Consider the following 15,425-nt stretch of genomic DNA (forward strand, 5'->3'; position numbering starts at 1 on the left):
TTCGGATTTTTTTTCAGTTTTTGGGACTAAATTTGATTAAAATGCTGGACTTACCCCCTTGTGTTGTTTCAATTTTTGGCCAAATTTGATAAAAATGCTGGACTTACTCTTTGTGATTTTTTCAACTTTTTTGCCTAAGTTTGATAAAAATGCTTGACTTACCCCTTGTGATTTTTTCAGTTTTTGCCCAAAATTTGATAAAAATGCTGGACTTACCCCTTCGGATTTTTTTCAGTTTTTGGAACTAAATTTGATAAAAATGCTGGACTTCCCCCCTTGTGTTGTTTCAATTTTTAGCCAAATTTGATAAATATGCTGGACTAACCCCTTGTGATTTTTTCAGTTTTGGGCCTAAATTTGATAAAAATGCTGGACTAACACCTTGTGATTTTTTCAGTTTTTGGACTAAATTTGCTAAAAATGCTGGACTTACCCCTTCGGATTTTTTTCAGTTTTTGGGACTAAATTTGATAAAAATGCTGGACTTACCCCTTGTGATTTTTTCAGTTTTTGCCAAAAATTTGATAAAAATGCTGGACTTACCCCTTCGGATTTTTTTCAGTTTTTGGAACTAAATTTGATAAAAATACTGGACTTGTGATTCTTTTGTTTATGGCCTAAAATTGACGAAATTGCTGGACTTACCCCTTGTGATTTTTTCAGTTTTTGGACTAAATTTGATAAAAATGCTGGACTTACCCCTTCGGATTTTTTTCAGTTTTTGGGACTAAATTTGATAAAAATGCTGGACTTACCCCTTGTGATTCTTTCAATTTTTGGCCAAATTTGATAAAAATGCTGGACTAACCCCTTGTGATTTTTTCAGTTTTTGGACTAAATTTGATAAAAATGCTGGACTTACCCCTTGTGATTTTTTCAGTTTTTGCCCAAAATTTGATAAAAATGCTGGACTTACCCCTTCGGATTTTTTTCAGTTTTTGGAACTAAATTTGATAAAAATGCTGGACTTCCCCCCTTGTGTTGTTTCAATTTTTAGCCAAATTTGATAAAAATGTTGGACTCACCCGTTGCGATTTTTTCAGTTTTGGGCCTAAATTTGATAAAAATGCTGGACTAACCCCTGGTGATTTTTTCAGTTTTGGGCCTAAATTTGATAAAAATGCTGGACTAACACCTTGTGATTTTTTCAGTTTTTGGACTAAATTTGCTTAAAAATGCTGGACTTACCCCTTCGGATTTTTTTTCAGTTTTTGGGACTAAATTTGATAAAAATGCTGGACTTACCCCCTTGTGTTGTTTCAATTTTTGGCCAAATTTGATAAAAATGCTGGACTTACTCTATGTGATTTTTTCAACTTTTTTGCCTTAGTTTGATAAAAATGCTTGACTTACCCCTTGTGATTTTTTCAGTTTTTGCCCAAAATTTGATAAAAATGCTGGACTTACCCCTTCGGATTTTTTTCAGTTTTTGGAACTAAATTTGATAAAAATGCTGGACTTCCCCCCTTGTGTTGTTTCAATTTTTAGCCAAATTTGATAAATATGCTGGACTAACCCCTTGTGATTTTTTCAGTTTTGGGCCTAAATTTGATAAAAATGCTGGAATAACACCTTGTGATTTTTTCAGTTTTTGGACTAGATTTGCTAAAAATGCTGGACTTACCCCTTCGGATTTTTTTCAGTTTTTGGGACTAAATTTGATAAAAATGCTGGACTTACCCCTTGTGATTTTTTCAGTTTTTGCCAAAAATTTGATAAAAATGCTGGACTTACCCCTTCGGATTTTTTTCAGTTTTTGGAACTAAATTTGATAAAAATACTGGACTTACCCCCTTGTGTTGTTTCAATTTTTAGCCAAATTTGATAAAAATGTTGGACTCACCCGTTGTGATTTTTTCAGTTTTGGGCCTAAATTTGATAAAAATGCTGGACTAACCCCTTGTGATTTTTTCAGTTTTGGGCCTAAATTTGATAAAAATGCTGGACTAACACCTTGTGATTTTTTCAGTTTTGGGCCTAAATTTGATAAAAATGCTGGACTAACACCTTGTGATTTTTTCAGTTTTTGGACTAAATTTGCTAAAAATGCTGGACTTACCCCTTCGGATTTTCTTCAGTTTTTGGGACTAAATTTGATAAAAATGCTGGACTTACCCCTTGTGATTTTTTCAGTTTTTGCCCAAAATTTGATAAAAATACTGGACTTACCCCCTTGTGTTGTTTCAATTTTTAGCCAAATTTGATAAAAATGTTGGACTCACCCGTTGTGATTTTTTCAGTTTTGGGCCTAAATTTGATAAAAATGCTGGACTAATCCCTTGTGATTTTTTCAGTTTTGAGCCTAAATTTGATAAAAATGCTGGACTAACACCTCGTGATTTTTTCAGTTTTGGGCCTAAATTTGATAAAAATGCTGGACTAACACCTTGTGATTTTTTCAGTTTTTGGCCAAATTTGATAAAAATGCTGGACTTACCCCTTATGTTTTTTTTTTAGTTTAATGGCCTAAAATTCATGAAAATGCTGGATTTACCCCTTGTGATTTTTTTAGTTTTTGGCCCAAATTTGATAAAAATGCAAGACTTACCCCTTGTGATTGTTTCAATTTTTGGCCTATATTTGCTTAGAATGCTGGACTTACCCCTTCGGAGTTTTTTCAGTTTTTAGAACTAAATTTGATAAAAATACTGGACTTACCCCCTTGTGTTGTTTCAATTTTTTGCAAAATTTGATAAAAATGCAGGACTTACCCCTTGTGATTTTTTCAGTTTTGGGCCTAAATTTGATATAAATGCTGGACTAACCCCTTGTGATTTTTTCAGTTTTTGGACTAAATTTGATAAAAATGCTGGACTAACAGCTTGTGATTTTTTCAGTTTTTGGCCAAATTTGATAAAAATGCTTGACTTACCCCTTGTGTTTTTTTTCAGTTTATGGCCTAAAATTGATAAAAATGCTGGACTTACCCCTTGTGATTTTTTTCAGTTTTTGGACTAAATTTGATAAAAATGCTGGACTAACCCCTTGTGATTTTTTCAGTTTTTGGCCTAAATTTGATAAAAATGCTGGACTAACCCCTTGTGATTTTTTCAGTTTTTGGACTAAATTTGATAAAAATGCTGGACTAAACCCTTATGTTGTTTCAATTTTTTGCAAAATTTCATAAAAATGCTGGACTAACCCCTTGTGATTTTTTCAGTTTTGGGCCTAAATTTGATATAAATGCTGGACTAACCCCTTGTGATTTTTTCAGTTTTTGGACTAAATTTGCTTAGAATGCTGGACTTACCCCTTCGGAGTTTTTTCAGTTTTTGGAACTAAATTTGATAAAAATACTGGACTTACCCCCTTGTGTTGTTTCAATTTTTTGCAAAATTTGATAAAAATGCAGGACTTACCCCATCGGATTTTTTTCAGTTTTTGGGACTAAATTTGATAAAAATGCTTGACTTACCCCTTGTGTTTTTTTTTTTCAGTTTATGGCCTAAAATTGATAAAAATGATGGACTTACCCCTTGTGATTTTTTTCAGTTTATAGCAGAATTTGATAAAAATGCTGGACTTACCCCTTGTAATTTTTTTTTAGTTTATGGCCTAAAATTGATAAAAATGCTGGACTTACCCCCTTGTGACTTTTTTTATGGCCTAAAATTGACGAAAATGCTGGACTTACCCCTCGTGATTTTTTCAGTTTTTGGCAAAAATTTGATAAAAATGCTGGACTTACCCCTTGTCATTTTGTTCATTTTTTGGACTAAATTTGATAAAAATGCTGGACTTACCCCTTGTTATTTCTTTAATTTATGGCCTAAAATTGATGAAAATGCTGGACTTACCCCTTGTGATTTTTTCAGTTTTTGGCCCAAATTTGATAAAAATGCAAGACTTACCCCTTGTGATTGTTTCAATTTTTTGGCCTATATTTGATTAGAATGCTGGACTTACCCCTTGTCATTTGTTCAATTTCTGCCTTATTTAGAATAAAATGCTGGATTAACCCCTTGTCTATGGTTTATAGCCAACAAACAGCAATTTCTTTTCAGTTTGATGGTGAACTTCATTGTCTTAAAATCCACTCGCGCTAGTCACTTTTTGGCTGTTCCTGCAACAAACTGGTCGATCTCTTCCAAACTTTTATTGGGCAGTATTAGTTTGTCTCTATGATGGTTCTTTGTACACAGGCAAAATTTGTTTAGCTTTAGGGTTTTCCTCTACACAGTATTCACTGCACTCTACATGACACTGGTCCACAAAACCAAACGTCAAGGGCAAATTGTTATTATCCGGAATAGGATGGAGGCACACTGTGGTCAAACCATTGATAACTTCCGGTAGTTTAGTTTGTTACTACTGTTGAACAACATTCAAATCGATGATTCATTTCACTTAAAGGGGGTGATCCAGTTATTAACACAATTATTCAAAATTGGGTAAATTAATAACCCCAATCAGGAAGTTCCAATCTTGAGTTAGAGCGAGAAGACCTAGGCTCAATTTCACAGAGCTGCTTAAGCACAAAATGTAGCTCAGCACGATGTCACCAACCAATTCAGTTTCTGATGAAGCTCCTAGCTTAGGAGTGAAACGTAACTAACTGAAATGATACGTAAGAAACATATACATATTTTTGGAGATTTGTAAAAACGAGCCTCTTAATACATGATTGTCAACAATCCACATGAACGTTAATGATAATAAATGAAATCAGTTTAGGTTTTGCAAACAAAATCTAAAAACGTTCGCCCTTTTCCAACCGTAAACAACTCTGAAATTCTGCTGTCCATTTTTCCTGAAGTCATCAGGGCCTATACGTGGACATCCGGACAGTGTGGGTTATATTTGTCTATGACTTTTTTTTTGTCAGGATGCAATACTGCGGTCTCCACAACACCAGCGTTACTAGCAAGACAGGAAATTTGTCACATTTAAGAAAAAAAAACAAATATCAGGGCTTGGCATTTTTCCTATATAAGGTGTCAGTGGTGTGACTGTTTCAACACAAGCTAGACACTGACAGAAATGCTACATCACTGGTGATGATTGAAAAAAAACATCAACTTTTGAACGATTGTTGAACTGAAAGCCAACTCATTTGAGCTTGTACCAACTGTCCGGCATTAGCTTTCCCTCGACTGAGTTATCAGAGTGCGGGTTCAGATCCCGGTCAGGATATTTGTGTCTTGACCAGGATTTAAACTCACAGTCTAAAACGAAACAAATGTCCTGACCGGGATTCGAACCCTCACTCTAACAACTCAGCTTTAAAGAACACAGTTTCAAGGGATGGACAACTCTGCAAAGACACGATAATTGGAAAGCAATGCCCTTCAAATCTTGTGTAAGTAGTGTGGGTTCAAATCCCGATCAGGACATCTGTGTCTTAACCAGACCGGGATTCGAACCCACACTCTGACAACTCGCAAGCAAAGAACAGAGTTCCAAGGAACATGGAAAGCAATGCCCTTCAAATCTTGTGTGAGTAGTGTGGGTTCAAATCCCGATCAGGACATCTGTGTCTTAACCAGACCGGGATTCGAACCCACACTCTGACAACTCGCACGCAAAGAACAGAGTTCCAAGGAACATGGAAAGCAATGCCCTTCAAATCTTGTGTGAGTAGTGTGGGTTCAAATCCTGATCAGGACAACTGTGTCTTAACCTGACCAGGATTCGAACCCACACTCTGACAACTCAGCCGCAAAGAAAACAGTTCCAAGGAATATGGACACCTCAGCCAAGACATGATAATTGGAAAGCAATGCCCTTTGAATCTTGTGGAAGTAGTGTGGGTTCAAATCCCCGGTCAGGACAACTGTGTCCTTAACCTGACCGGGATTCGAACCCACACTCTGAAAACTCAACTGCAAACAAGCACAGTTCCAAGGGATAGATAACTCAAGATACGATACTTGGATTACATGTAATAAAAACTGTTGGAATGCAATACGCCTCTCTTAATATGTATGCATGAGATACGTCACAATGCCTACCCAAAACGAGGCGATGGGCGCAGCCACGGCAAGTGATGGGGAACGTGCGCCCATAGCCTCATTTTGGGTAAGAATTATGTATTAAGAGAGGCGTATGCCCTTCAAATCACCGATGAGTGTATTTCCATCTTGAACTTGAAAATAAAAGCAGCAATAAAAAGCAAGCTCATAATGCAAGTATTTATCGTTACTTTTAAGGCTGAAATGTTTCTCGATTTCAACCACTATTTAATGTTAAAATAACCTTGCCCTAGATGTCTGTACAATGGTTATAGACCAGAAAGGAAAGAAATAAAACACTTGAGTTATTATATTATAATAATACCCACTTTCTTTCATTATTATAAAAAGTAAAATACCAAACCACAAGTTTGCACCATCTTACAGGCACTGGACACCTTTGGTAACTATCAAAAAAATAGTATTCTCAATAAGTGTATCCCAACGTATGCATAAAATAACATACCTGAGAAAATTTGAGCTCAATTGGTCGTCTAAGTTGCGAGAGAATAAGGCAAGAAAAATACCCTTGTTGCAAAAATGTGTGTGCTTCCAGATGCCTAAAAAAGGCTTCGGTCCTGAAGTCTTTTATCAGAATCAAATATTTGATTGAGAAATCACCTTTCTCAAAAACTACCTACATGTGTAACTTTAATAGCTCTCTATTGCTCGTTACCTCGTAATTTTTTAAGTTAATAATTATTTTGGGTAATTACCAATAGTGCCCAGTGCTGTTACATAAACATTTACTTACAGTGAGAAATTAGGAAACTGATGAAATCTTTCGAGCATTGAGATTGGTTCATACTGTACCAGATGTATATAAATTATACTATTATAAAAACATTTATGATTTGATCTGCCAATAGCATAATACTGGTTTTGCAAAGTGACCTTAGTGTTTAAGTAAAAAACTGCGCTGTGACCAGGATCAATGATGTTTTGTACACCCAGGGTGCTATTTGCCCGTTTGTCTCTTTGTTCAAGCACCTTAAGAGTTGAAACGCTGACTATTATTATATTATTATTATAACTATTATTCTACATACCCATTTCAATACCACAGAGAACAAAATAGAGGAGGAGTCAAACAATTCTGAATCTAGGATCTAAACGTTAAAAGATACATTTACCCCAAAAATAATGGCACTTCCACCTTTTGTTGACCCCTGCCGACAATTTCACAAAACTCTTCCGAACTTAAGACTAATCTTAGGACTTAGGACGAGTTCTAACCCTGCACTGTAGCATGCAGACCTTAAGATTAATCCTAAGTTAAGACGAGTTACTCGTTCTTACTCGAGATAAGACGAGTCCTAACTCTTTGTGAAATCTACTCCAGGACCTAAAGAATTCAAGGAACTTTTGGGAACAGGTTTCCCAGCACTTCGAGAAATAGAACAAAGAGTGAGTTTTTACGTATGTTTTTTGTTTGTTTTTTTTCCACCAGGTTGTCATGAAAAAGGGAGATTTCATATAAACCTCTGAAATGTTCTTGTCCGTGGTGAGAGTGCAAAGAATTCAAAATGTGCAAATTAATGTCAAGAAAGTTAACAATGAAAGACATAAATACTGTATGTAAGACAGACTTTGTGGCTTGTGGACTCCATAATCAGCTTTTTGCACCAGGGCTGCTAAACTGTTGCTACTGGACAGAAGGGATAATTAACTGTTATTTAAACATCAAATAAAAACCAAATCGACTTGGGTAGGATTTGAACCAACGACCTGTGCTGGCGCTCTACCAACTGAGCTACATGTACCTAGCCCTATGTTGGTGGTACACCTATTTTGTCAATATTTTTGATGGGGTGCCAGTCAGAAGCCAAACGACCAGTAACCCTTTGGTGCACAGATTAATTTAAAAAAAATATATATTTCAGAATTTCCAACCGTATTTTCCTCAAAATTTGTCAACAGCATCCCCTGTTGAACATCACATCAAACGAAAGCTCAACAATCGCACTAAACAACTGAATGAGGCAGTATAAATGGGGGTTTTAGATTTCAAGTTAGGACCATTTATCAAAGTCCAATTTGACTTGTTTTCGGTGGTCGCTAGCGACCGCCTTGTGCACCAAAGGGTTAACTGATGTGTAGCCAGGGTAAGACCAATGGATCACACCCAAGTTTACGATACAGCCCGAGTATTCATATCATCTATTTTGTCTTGTAAACCACATACACAGATCAGGAACCAATAGACCGTTATCACAATGTGGCCATCTTGATTTTACTCCATTCCTACTCATTGTAACCAAAGTGAGGCTGGACGAAATAATAGTCTGGTGCCATGTTTGCGCAATGAATATTGCCATTCATTACTGTTATTGGAAACAGGGAACATGACCAAGATGGTGACGGTGTGATAAAGGACTGTGTTCCTAACCTTTGTTCTACAATTCCCGTTTCTACAAAGTACCTTTAATAATGCAACACTTGGAATACTCACACATGATTTAACAGATCAGAAAAATAAAATTTTCAAACAAAACCTCAGAGGTCAGGCTTTTTCTTCCTCACCTTTGACCTTGGGTGTGTCAAAGGTCAGTATCCGGGATGGCCGACGAGGGACAGGTGTGAAACAGCTCATTGTATGTGTCGATCTAAAATGAGACTACGTATCAGTTGTTTGGCAATTGGCGTTTAAAACGATAGTTGCTGTCTTCTTGCAAGAGCGCCCTCTTCTGGCTGCGTATGGAGCGGTTAACAATCAATATAGTGCATCTAATCTGAAGCCTTCATCATAACTCGCTATGCTCGTCTGGAGAAACAAAACGAAAGAACAAACAGATGTTTAAGGCAAAGTGGTAGTTTGGGGGAAAATATGGTCTCATTTAAACTTTGTAGCGTTGAACCTTTTTAGAAACTATAGTGACTGCAAATGACTAGAACTAAAAAGCCCTTGGCAGCCTGAACCAGCCACAAAATTTGACATTTTATTTTTAAGAAAAATTTAAAAAGATTAATATTTTTTTTCATGAGAGACTGCTTAACATTACAAGGCTTGATGAACTGATTAGGACTGTTCACTCAACACTGGACACTTTTGGTAATTGTCAAAGACTAGTCTTCACAGTTGGTGTATCTCGACATATGCATAAAATAACAAAGCTGTGAAAATTTGAGCTCAATCGAAGTTGCTAGATATTAATGAAAGAAAAAAACACCCTTGTTCGCACCATGGTCACACGAAGTTGTGTGCTTTCAGATGCTTGATCTCGAGACCTCAAATTCTAAATCTGAGGTCTCAAAACCAAATTCGTGGAAAATTACTTCTTTCACTTCAGAGGGAGCTGTTTCTAACAATGTTTTATACCATCAACCTCTCCCCATTACTCGTAATTAAGAAAGGTTTAATGATAATAATTATTTTGAGTTATTACCAATAGTGTCCACTGCCTTTAAGGGGTTCATCTTATTCTGTTGCACTTGCTAGTTAAACCATGCAGCAGTTGAGTGACATCTAGACCAACTACATGTACGGTTTAAGAGACAAGTTGCCTCGGATCTGGTGATTTGGTCCATGGAAAGCATTTGATACCTTTTGTTATGGAATGCATATGGTTAGAAAGATGTTTTAAAAGTAGAATTTTAAAATGAACCACACCAATATGCCTCGAAATTGCATGGTTGTTTTTATATGCCATGAACTAACACGCCACGCTAATTTGCGGAGTCCACATAACGGCTGACCGTGTTATATTCTACTTTTAAAACATCTTTCTAACCATATGCATTTCATAACAAACGGTTACAAATAATGCTTTTCACGGACCAACTCGCCCGATCCAAGCGGCGTGTCCCTTTTAGTCTAGTCAATTCTAGTTACCCATCCAAACTTGCTCTACATTTTTATTAAACATGGCCCCTGTTCACCACTAGAGGGCTTTGAATCTTACCTGTTTTAATATCACTTTGTTTGCTTTTGTTTGATGATTTCTGAGCGACCCTTTCTTGTAGAGCTTTGATCTCGTTATCGTAATCGGTCCACTCAGGAACGATTCGTACGGCACTATGAAGTTTGGGTTCCTTCGTTAGAGGATTGTTACACTGTATCAAAAAAATATAAAAAATTCAAGTCACTAAGAACTCGACGGTGACACTGGTGCAGTTGGGTTGTATCTTTTCCAGCCACTCACGCCAGGGCACAACACACTGCTTAAAATTGTATTCTTGAAACAAGAAAAAAAATATTTTCAAGGAAGTTTCTGGAATTGGTAAAATGGACATCTTTACTAAAATGATTTGAATATTCTGAGGGGATGGGGTGGGGTCCAAGCTTACCAAATCGATAGTCTTAGCAGTTGTTTTTTCCGAGTCGCTGCACCACGTCTCACACCAAAGCCATTCCTGAGGCAAGGAATGGATGGCCACTTGATGGATCATGTTGTTCGGCAAATCCTAAAGTACATACCGGAAAAAAGATCAAAACCTTGATTTAAACAAAAGACTTGGGGTTGAACAAAGAGCAGGATTCGAACCAATGACGTCTGCACTAACGTGTGTCCCATGTTAACTTACAAAATCACATTTCAGTTTCAGATTATTTCTCCAGACCTTTTCACCAGTTGTAATGATTTTTGGTCGAACAACGAAAAGGTTTCTCTAGATAACTACTACTTTCGTTCAAAAGAACATAATCCACACAGCAAGTAGCTATACACATGGTGTTACCGCTAACCCTCACCATGCAATGCTTAATACCCATATAATGAGCATACATGATGGGAGTTCGACCCACACCCTGCTGCTGACATCACCAGAGCTTGGATTAGGTGACCAGGACCCCTTGGCCAATAAACCCCGATGATATGCAAGTAACAAGAAGACCTATAATGAGATTACTGACCTGATCTAAATTGGAGAGACTGTTGGGATCTTGGCTCAGGGCTTGGTACTGTCCTCGCAATCGGTCTCCAGCAGCGATCTTACGGAACTTGACTAAGTCTACCACGTACAACGCACTGTACAAAAGAGAGAAAAGAAAACATTTTGACAACACAATTCCCTGCAAACGATTCGATTCAGTTGACCTGTGCTGTATTCCTACGGAACTTGACTAAGTCTACCATGTACAACGCACTATACAAAAGAGAGAAAAGAAAACATTTTGACAACACAATTCCCTGCAAACGATTCGATTCAGTTGACCTGTGCTGTATTCCTACGGAACTTGACTAAGTCTACCACGTACAACGCACTATACAAAAGAGAGAAAAGAAAACATTTTGACAACACAATTCCCTGCAAACGATTCGATTCAGTTGACCTGTGCTGTATTCCTACGGAACTTGACTAAGTCTACCACGTACAACGCACTATACAAAAGAGAGAAAAGAAAACATTTTGACATCACAAATCCCTGCAAACGATTCGATTCAGTTGACCTGTGCTGTATTCCTACGGAACTTGACTAAGTCTACCACGTACAACGCACTATACAAAAGAGAGAAAAGAAAACATTTTGACAACACAAATCCCTGCAAACGATTCGATTCAGTTGACCTGTGCTGTATTCCTACGGAACTTGACTAAGTCTACCACGTACAACGCACTATACAAAAGAGAGAAAAGAATTTGGCATCACAATTCCCTGCAAACGATTCGATTCAGTTGACCTGTGCTGTATTCCTACGGAACTTGACTAAGTCTACCACGTACAACGCACTATACAAAAGAGAGAAAAGAAAACTTTTTGGCATCACAAATTCCCTGCAAACAATTCGATTCAGTTGACCTGTGCTGTATTCCTACGGAACTTGACTAAGTCTACCACGTACAACGCACTATACAAAAGAGAGAAAAGAAAACTTTTTGGCATCACAAATTCCCTGCAAACAATTCGATTCAGTTGACCTGTGCTGTATTCCTACGGAACTTGACTAAGTCTACCACGTACAACGCACTATACAAAAGAGAGAAAAGAAAACATTTTGACATCACAATTCCCTGCAAACGATTCGATTCAGTTGACCTGTGCTGTATTCCTACGGAACTTGACTAAGTCTACCACGTACAACGCACTATACAAAAGAGAGAAAAGAAAACATTTTGACATCACAAATCCCTGCAAACGATTCGATTCAGTTGACCTGTGCTGTATTCCTACAGAACTTGACTAAGTCTACCACGTACAACGCACTATACAAAAGAGAGAAAAGAAAACATTTTGACATCACAAATCCCTGCAAACGATTCGATTCAGTTGACCTGTGCTGTATTCCTACGGAACTTGACTAAGTCTACCACGTACAACGCACTATACAAAAGAGAGAAAAGAAAACTTTTTGACATCACAAATCCCTGCAAACGATTCGATTCAGTTGACCTGTGCTGTATTCCTACGGAACTTGACTAAGTCTACCACGTACAACGCACTATACAAAAGAGAGAAAAGAAAACTTTTTGACATCACAAATCCCTGCAAACGATTCGATTCAGTTGACCTGTGCTGTATTCCTACGGAACTTGACTAAGTCTACCACGTACAACGCACTATACAAAAGAGAGAAAAGAAAACATTTTGACATCACAAATCCCTGCAAACGATTCGATTCAGTTGACCTGTGCTGTATTCCTGCAAAACATTGCAGCGAGAAGAGCCTTGTGAGTCAACATTTATATCGCATTCACAGGAAATATGAATCGGGCTTAACTCTGTACTTTCTTTAGTTTTATTGGTAAACTTTAAATTTTAAATAATTGCCATTTTTTCAAAAACTTGACAACTAAAGAAGCTGAAACTTCCTTTTTATCACACACATCTTCATTCACAGTGAATACGGATTCATGTCATGCCCAAACAATTGATCTACAAAAGGTATCAAAACCCAGTAAAGTTTGAATACAAAATTTCCCCGGGGGAGAAAAGAGAACAATTTTTTTTTTCACAAACCTGATGTGATATTTGCGTCCCGCCAGATGGCTCGCCCAGTAGCCCGACTTCCAGAACCTGAACCCGTCCATCTCCTTACGGCTTGAGCAGAATGGCGTGTATCCGTAGGGCGCCCCCTGGAGGTTAAGGTTAGCCAGCTCCTGAAGGTCAGCCCGTACGATCTGATCGGCATCGACAAATATGATCTTCTTGATGTTGAGAGGGAAGAGTACGTCTAGAAACAAAATTTTGTACCTGAGAGAAAAAAAAACAAATCAAAAATCAAAAAACAAATCTAAAACACAAAAAAAAGTAGAAAATAATGGAAAGCGAATATACAATATTTCATTATAGAATGACTGATTTTATCAACAATAAAAACAAAAAGTAGAAATTAATGGAAAGAGAATTACTTCAGATTTATGAAAAACAAAAATATTGGGAGACAAAAAGTTAGTCTTAAAACTTATTTTTAAAGATAGGGTCATAGATTTGTAAATATAAGAATGATTTAGTGTCTCGCTTATGGAAACGTGTGTCAAGACCGGAACTCGAACCAACACTCTGCTGATCAGAACAGGGCCCATTTTCATGGCTCTGCTTTCGCCCAATTCTGCGCTTTCAATCACCATTCTCTGCCTTCATGCAAACAGAGAATTTCTGTACTAGCTGTGTAAGCAAAGAATGCCTAGTAACATGGAGTACGCCCACGTACAAGCCAAAATTCCCTGCCAACCCATGAAATACGCTTGACGTAAGCGTGGAATTCCCTTTGCTTACGGTAAGCAGAGCCATGCAAGTGGACCCACATCTTGAGTCCAGTGTGTTTGACCACCTGGGGACAACACGCCATCTTGAAGCACCATTGATTTGTCTAAGATGGGAAAAAACTTCCTCCCCCCCACCATGTCAGCAGTGTATTCTTACCCCCATATAAGACGTTGTTTCTCAGTCTGCTGGTGAAGCCAACGAGGCCATTTGTACTGAACCAGTTCATACTCGAACCCGTACTCAGCTGCCATGCTTGGGATGAACTCCTGTAGGAATAATGAAGCCAAACAAAAAGTCGCTTTAGATACAAAGACTAAAATGCTTTTGGAAAAATCACACTTAAGCTCGGTTCATACTTCCTGCAAATATTATGTGAATTTGACGTCACAACTCTGTTTTCGAAGACAGGGCAGAGAGTTGAGCACAACTTAACTGCTACGAATTATTCGTTGCCAATATGTGACATCAACATTCGTATCGCATTCGCATTCACAGGAAGTATGAACCAGGCTTTACACTCAGGGATGTGATAAAAAGGCTTGAGAAGAAAAAAAATAACTCGGGAAAACAAAGCACAAAATCATGACAGCTCAAAAACTTGCGAGCATTAAGCCAAAATATTAACATTTATCTTTGGATTTGAAAGCCCTACTCTGCAATCCGGGGACTTGTTATACCTCCATTTCTCTTAGGATTTGATCTAACCACCCCCCCCCAACAAAAAAATTAATAAATACAAAATAAATAAAATAAACATTTTTTGGGGGGGGAGGGGGGGGGGGGAAGAAAATCAAAGAGATCATATCCCTCAAACCTAACCTGATAAAAGAAATAAATTGGCTCCAGAGTAATATAAAAAATTGACTTTAATAGTCTTAAAAATTGAGAACTGTTTACCTTGAATGTTGGAGAAAGATAATTTTTGAGGAACCAGAACTTGACTGGTGACTTGGTGTGTTTGAGAACACTCATCATCATGATCCTGAAACAAAGGAAAATATAAACACATGTTATTAAACACAGAATGTTTGAGTCCTAAAGTGAAAGGATTAGCACCCTGGATTGGGCTCGAACCCAAGACCTTTTGAAGTCAAGATGTTTTATCCAAGAGACCAGAAAGCTTGCTCAGTGGCAAAAGAATAAAGAAGACAATTAAGACCCTGAACTGGACTCGAACCCAAGACCTTTTACATTGAAGTCAAGATGTTTTATTTAATAGACCACAAAGCTTGCTTAGTGACAAAAGAATAAAGAAGACAATTAAGACCCTGAACTGGACTCGAACCCAAGACCTTTTACATTGAAGTCAAGATGTTTTATCCAATAGACCACAAAGCTTGCTTAGTGGTAAAAGGCTATCAGCACACTCATAAAAGAAATATATAGAGAACATACACTTGTGGCTACAGATATAAAATGCCGTAATTTCCTGCGTAAAAGACACTGCTTATCTGAATTTCGATAAGTAAGCAAAAAGCATCAAATCTGACGGTGCAAAAAAGGCCATGAAGCTATGTTTTTTATAGTTCGATATTTCAGAAAACTGAAGCAAACGGCGGGCATTAACCCCCCTCCCTCCCAGCATAAGATTTGTATGCTTGTGAAAATGTTAATAATTGTGAAGGGCCCCTTAATTTATAATTTATTGCATTTCGAAGATGTGTGAAGGCGCAAATAACAAAACAAATTCCATAAATTACAAACAGCAAATTACAAACAATGAAAGTTGCATAAAAAGCAGACTGAAAAGTATTAAAACTGGAATCTGAGAGAAGAAGTAAAAATGCAGGCAGCTAGATTAACAGCGCCCTCTCTTGATATTTGTG

The 15,425-nt window shown here is 37.4% G+C and overlaps 1 protein-coding gene across 2 annotated transcripts in view; it reads right to left on the minus strand.

Annotated features, from left to right (window-relative positions):
* Nucleotides 1-6,131: 6,131 nt before the first annotated feature.
* The window catches only part of LOC139945312 (UDP-glucose:glycoprotein glucosyltransferase 1-like), a 32,711-nt gene continuing 23,417 nt past the window's right edge, over nucleotides 6,132-15,425 (minus strand). For both annotated transcript variants that reach the window (XM_071942662.1, XM_071942661.1), the window contains exons 30-36: nucleotides 14,497-14,581; nucleotides 13,756-13,865; nucleotides 12,850-13,083; nucleotides 10,804-10,918; nucleotides 10,239-10,355; nucleotides 9,854-10,004; nucleotides 6,132-8,715 (exon numbers count right to left, since the gene is read on the minus strand). In XM_071942662.1, coding sequence (XP_071798763.1) covers nucleotides 8,696-8,715; nucleotides 9,854-10,004; nucleotides 10,239-10,355; nucleotides 10,804-10,918; nucleotides 12,850-13,083; nucleotides 13,756-13,865; nucleotides 14,497-14,581 — 832 coding nt within the window. In that variant the 3' untranslated portion in view covers nucleotides 6,132-8,695. The remainder of the gene's footprint in view (nucleotides 8,716-9,853; nucleotides 10,005-10,238; nucleotides 10,356-10,803; nucleotides 10,919-12,849; nucleotides 13,084-13,755; nucleotides 13,866-14,496; nucleotides 14,582-15,425) is intronic.

This window comes from Asterias amurensis, chromosome 12 (assembly GCF_032118995.1).
Source record: "Asterias amurensis chromosome 12, ASM3211899v1".
NCBI lineage: Eukaryota > Metazoa > Echinodermata > Asteroidea > Forcipulatida > Asteriidae > Asterias > Asterias amurensis.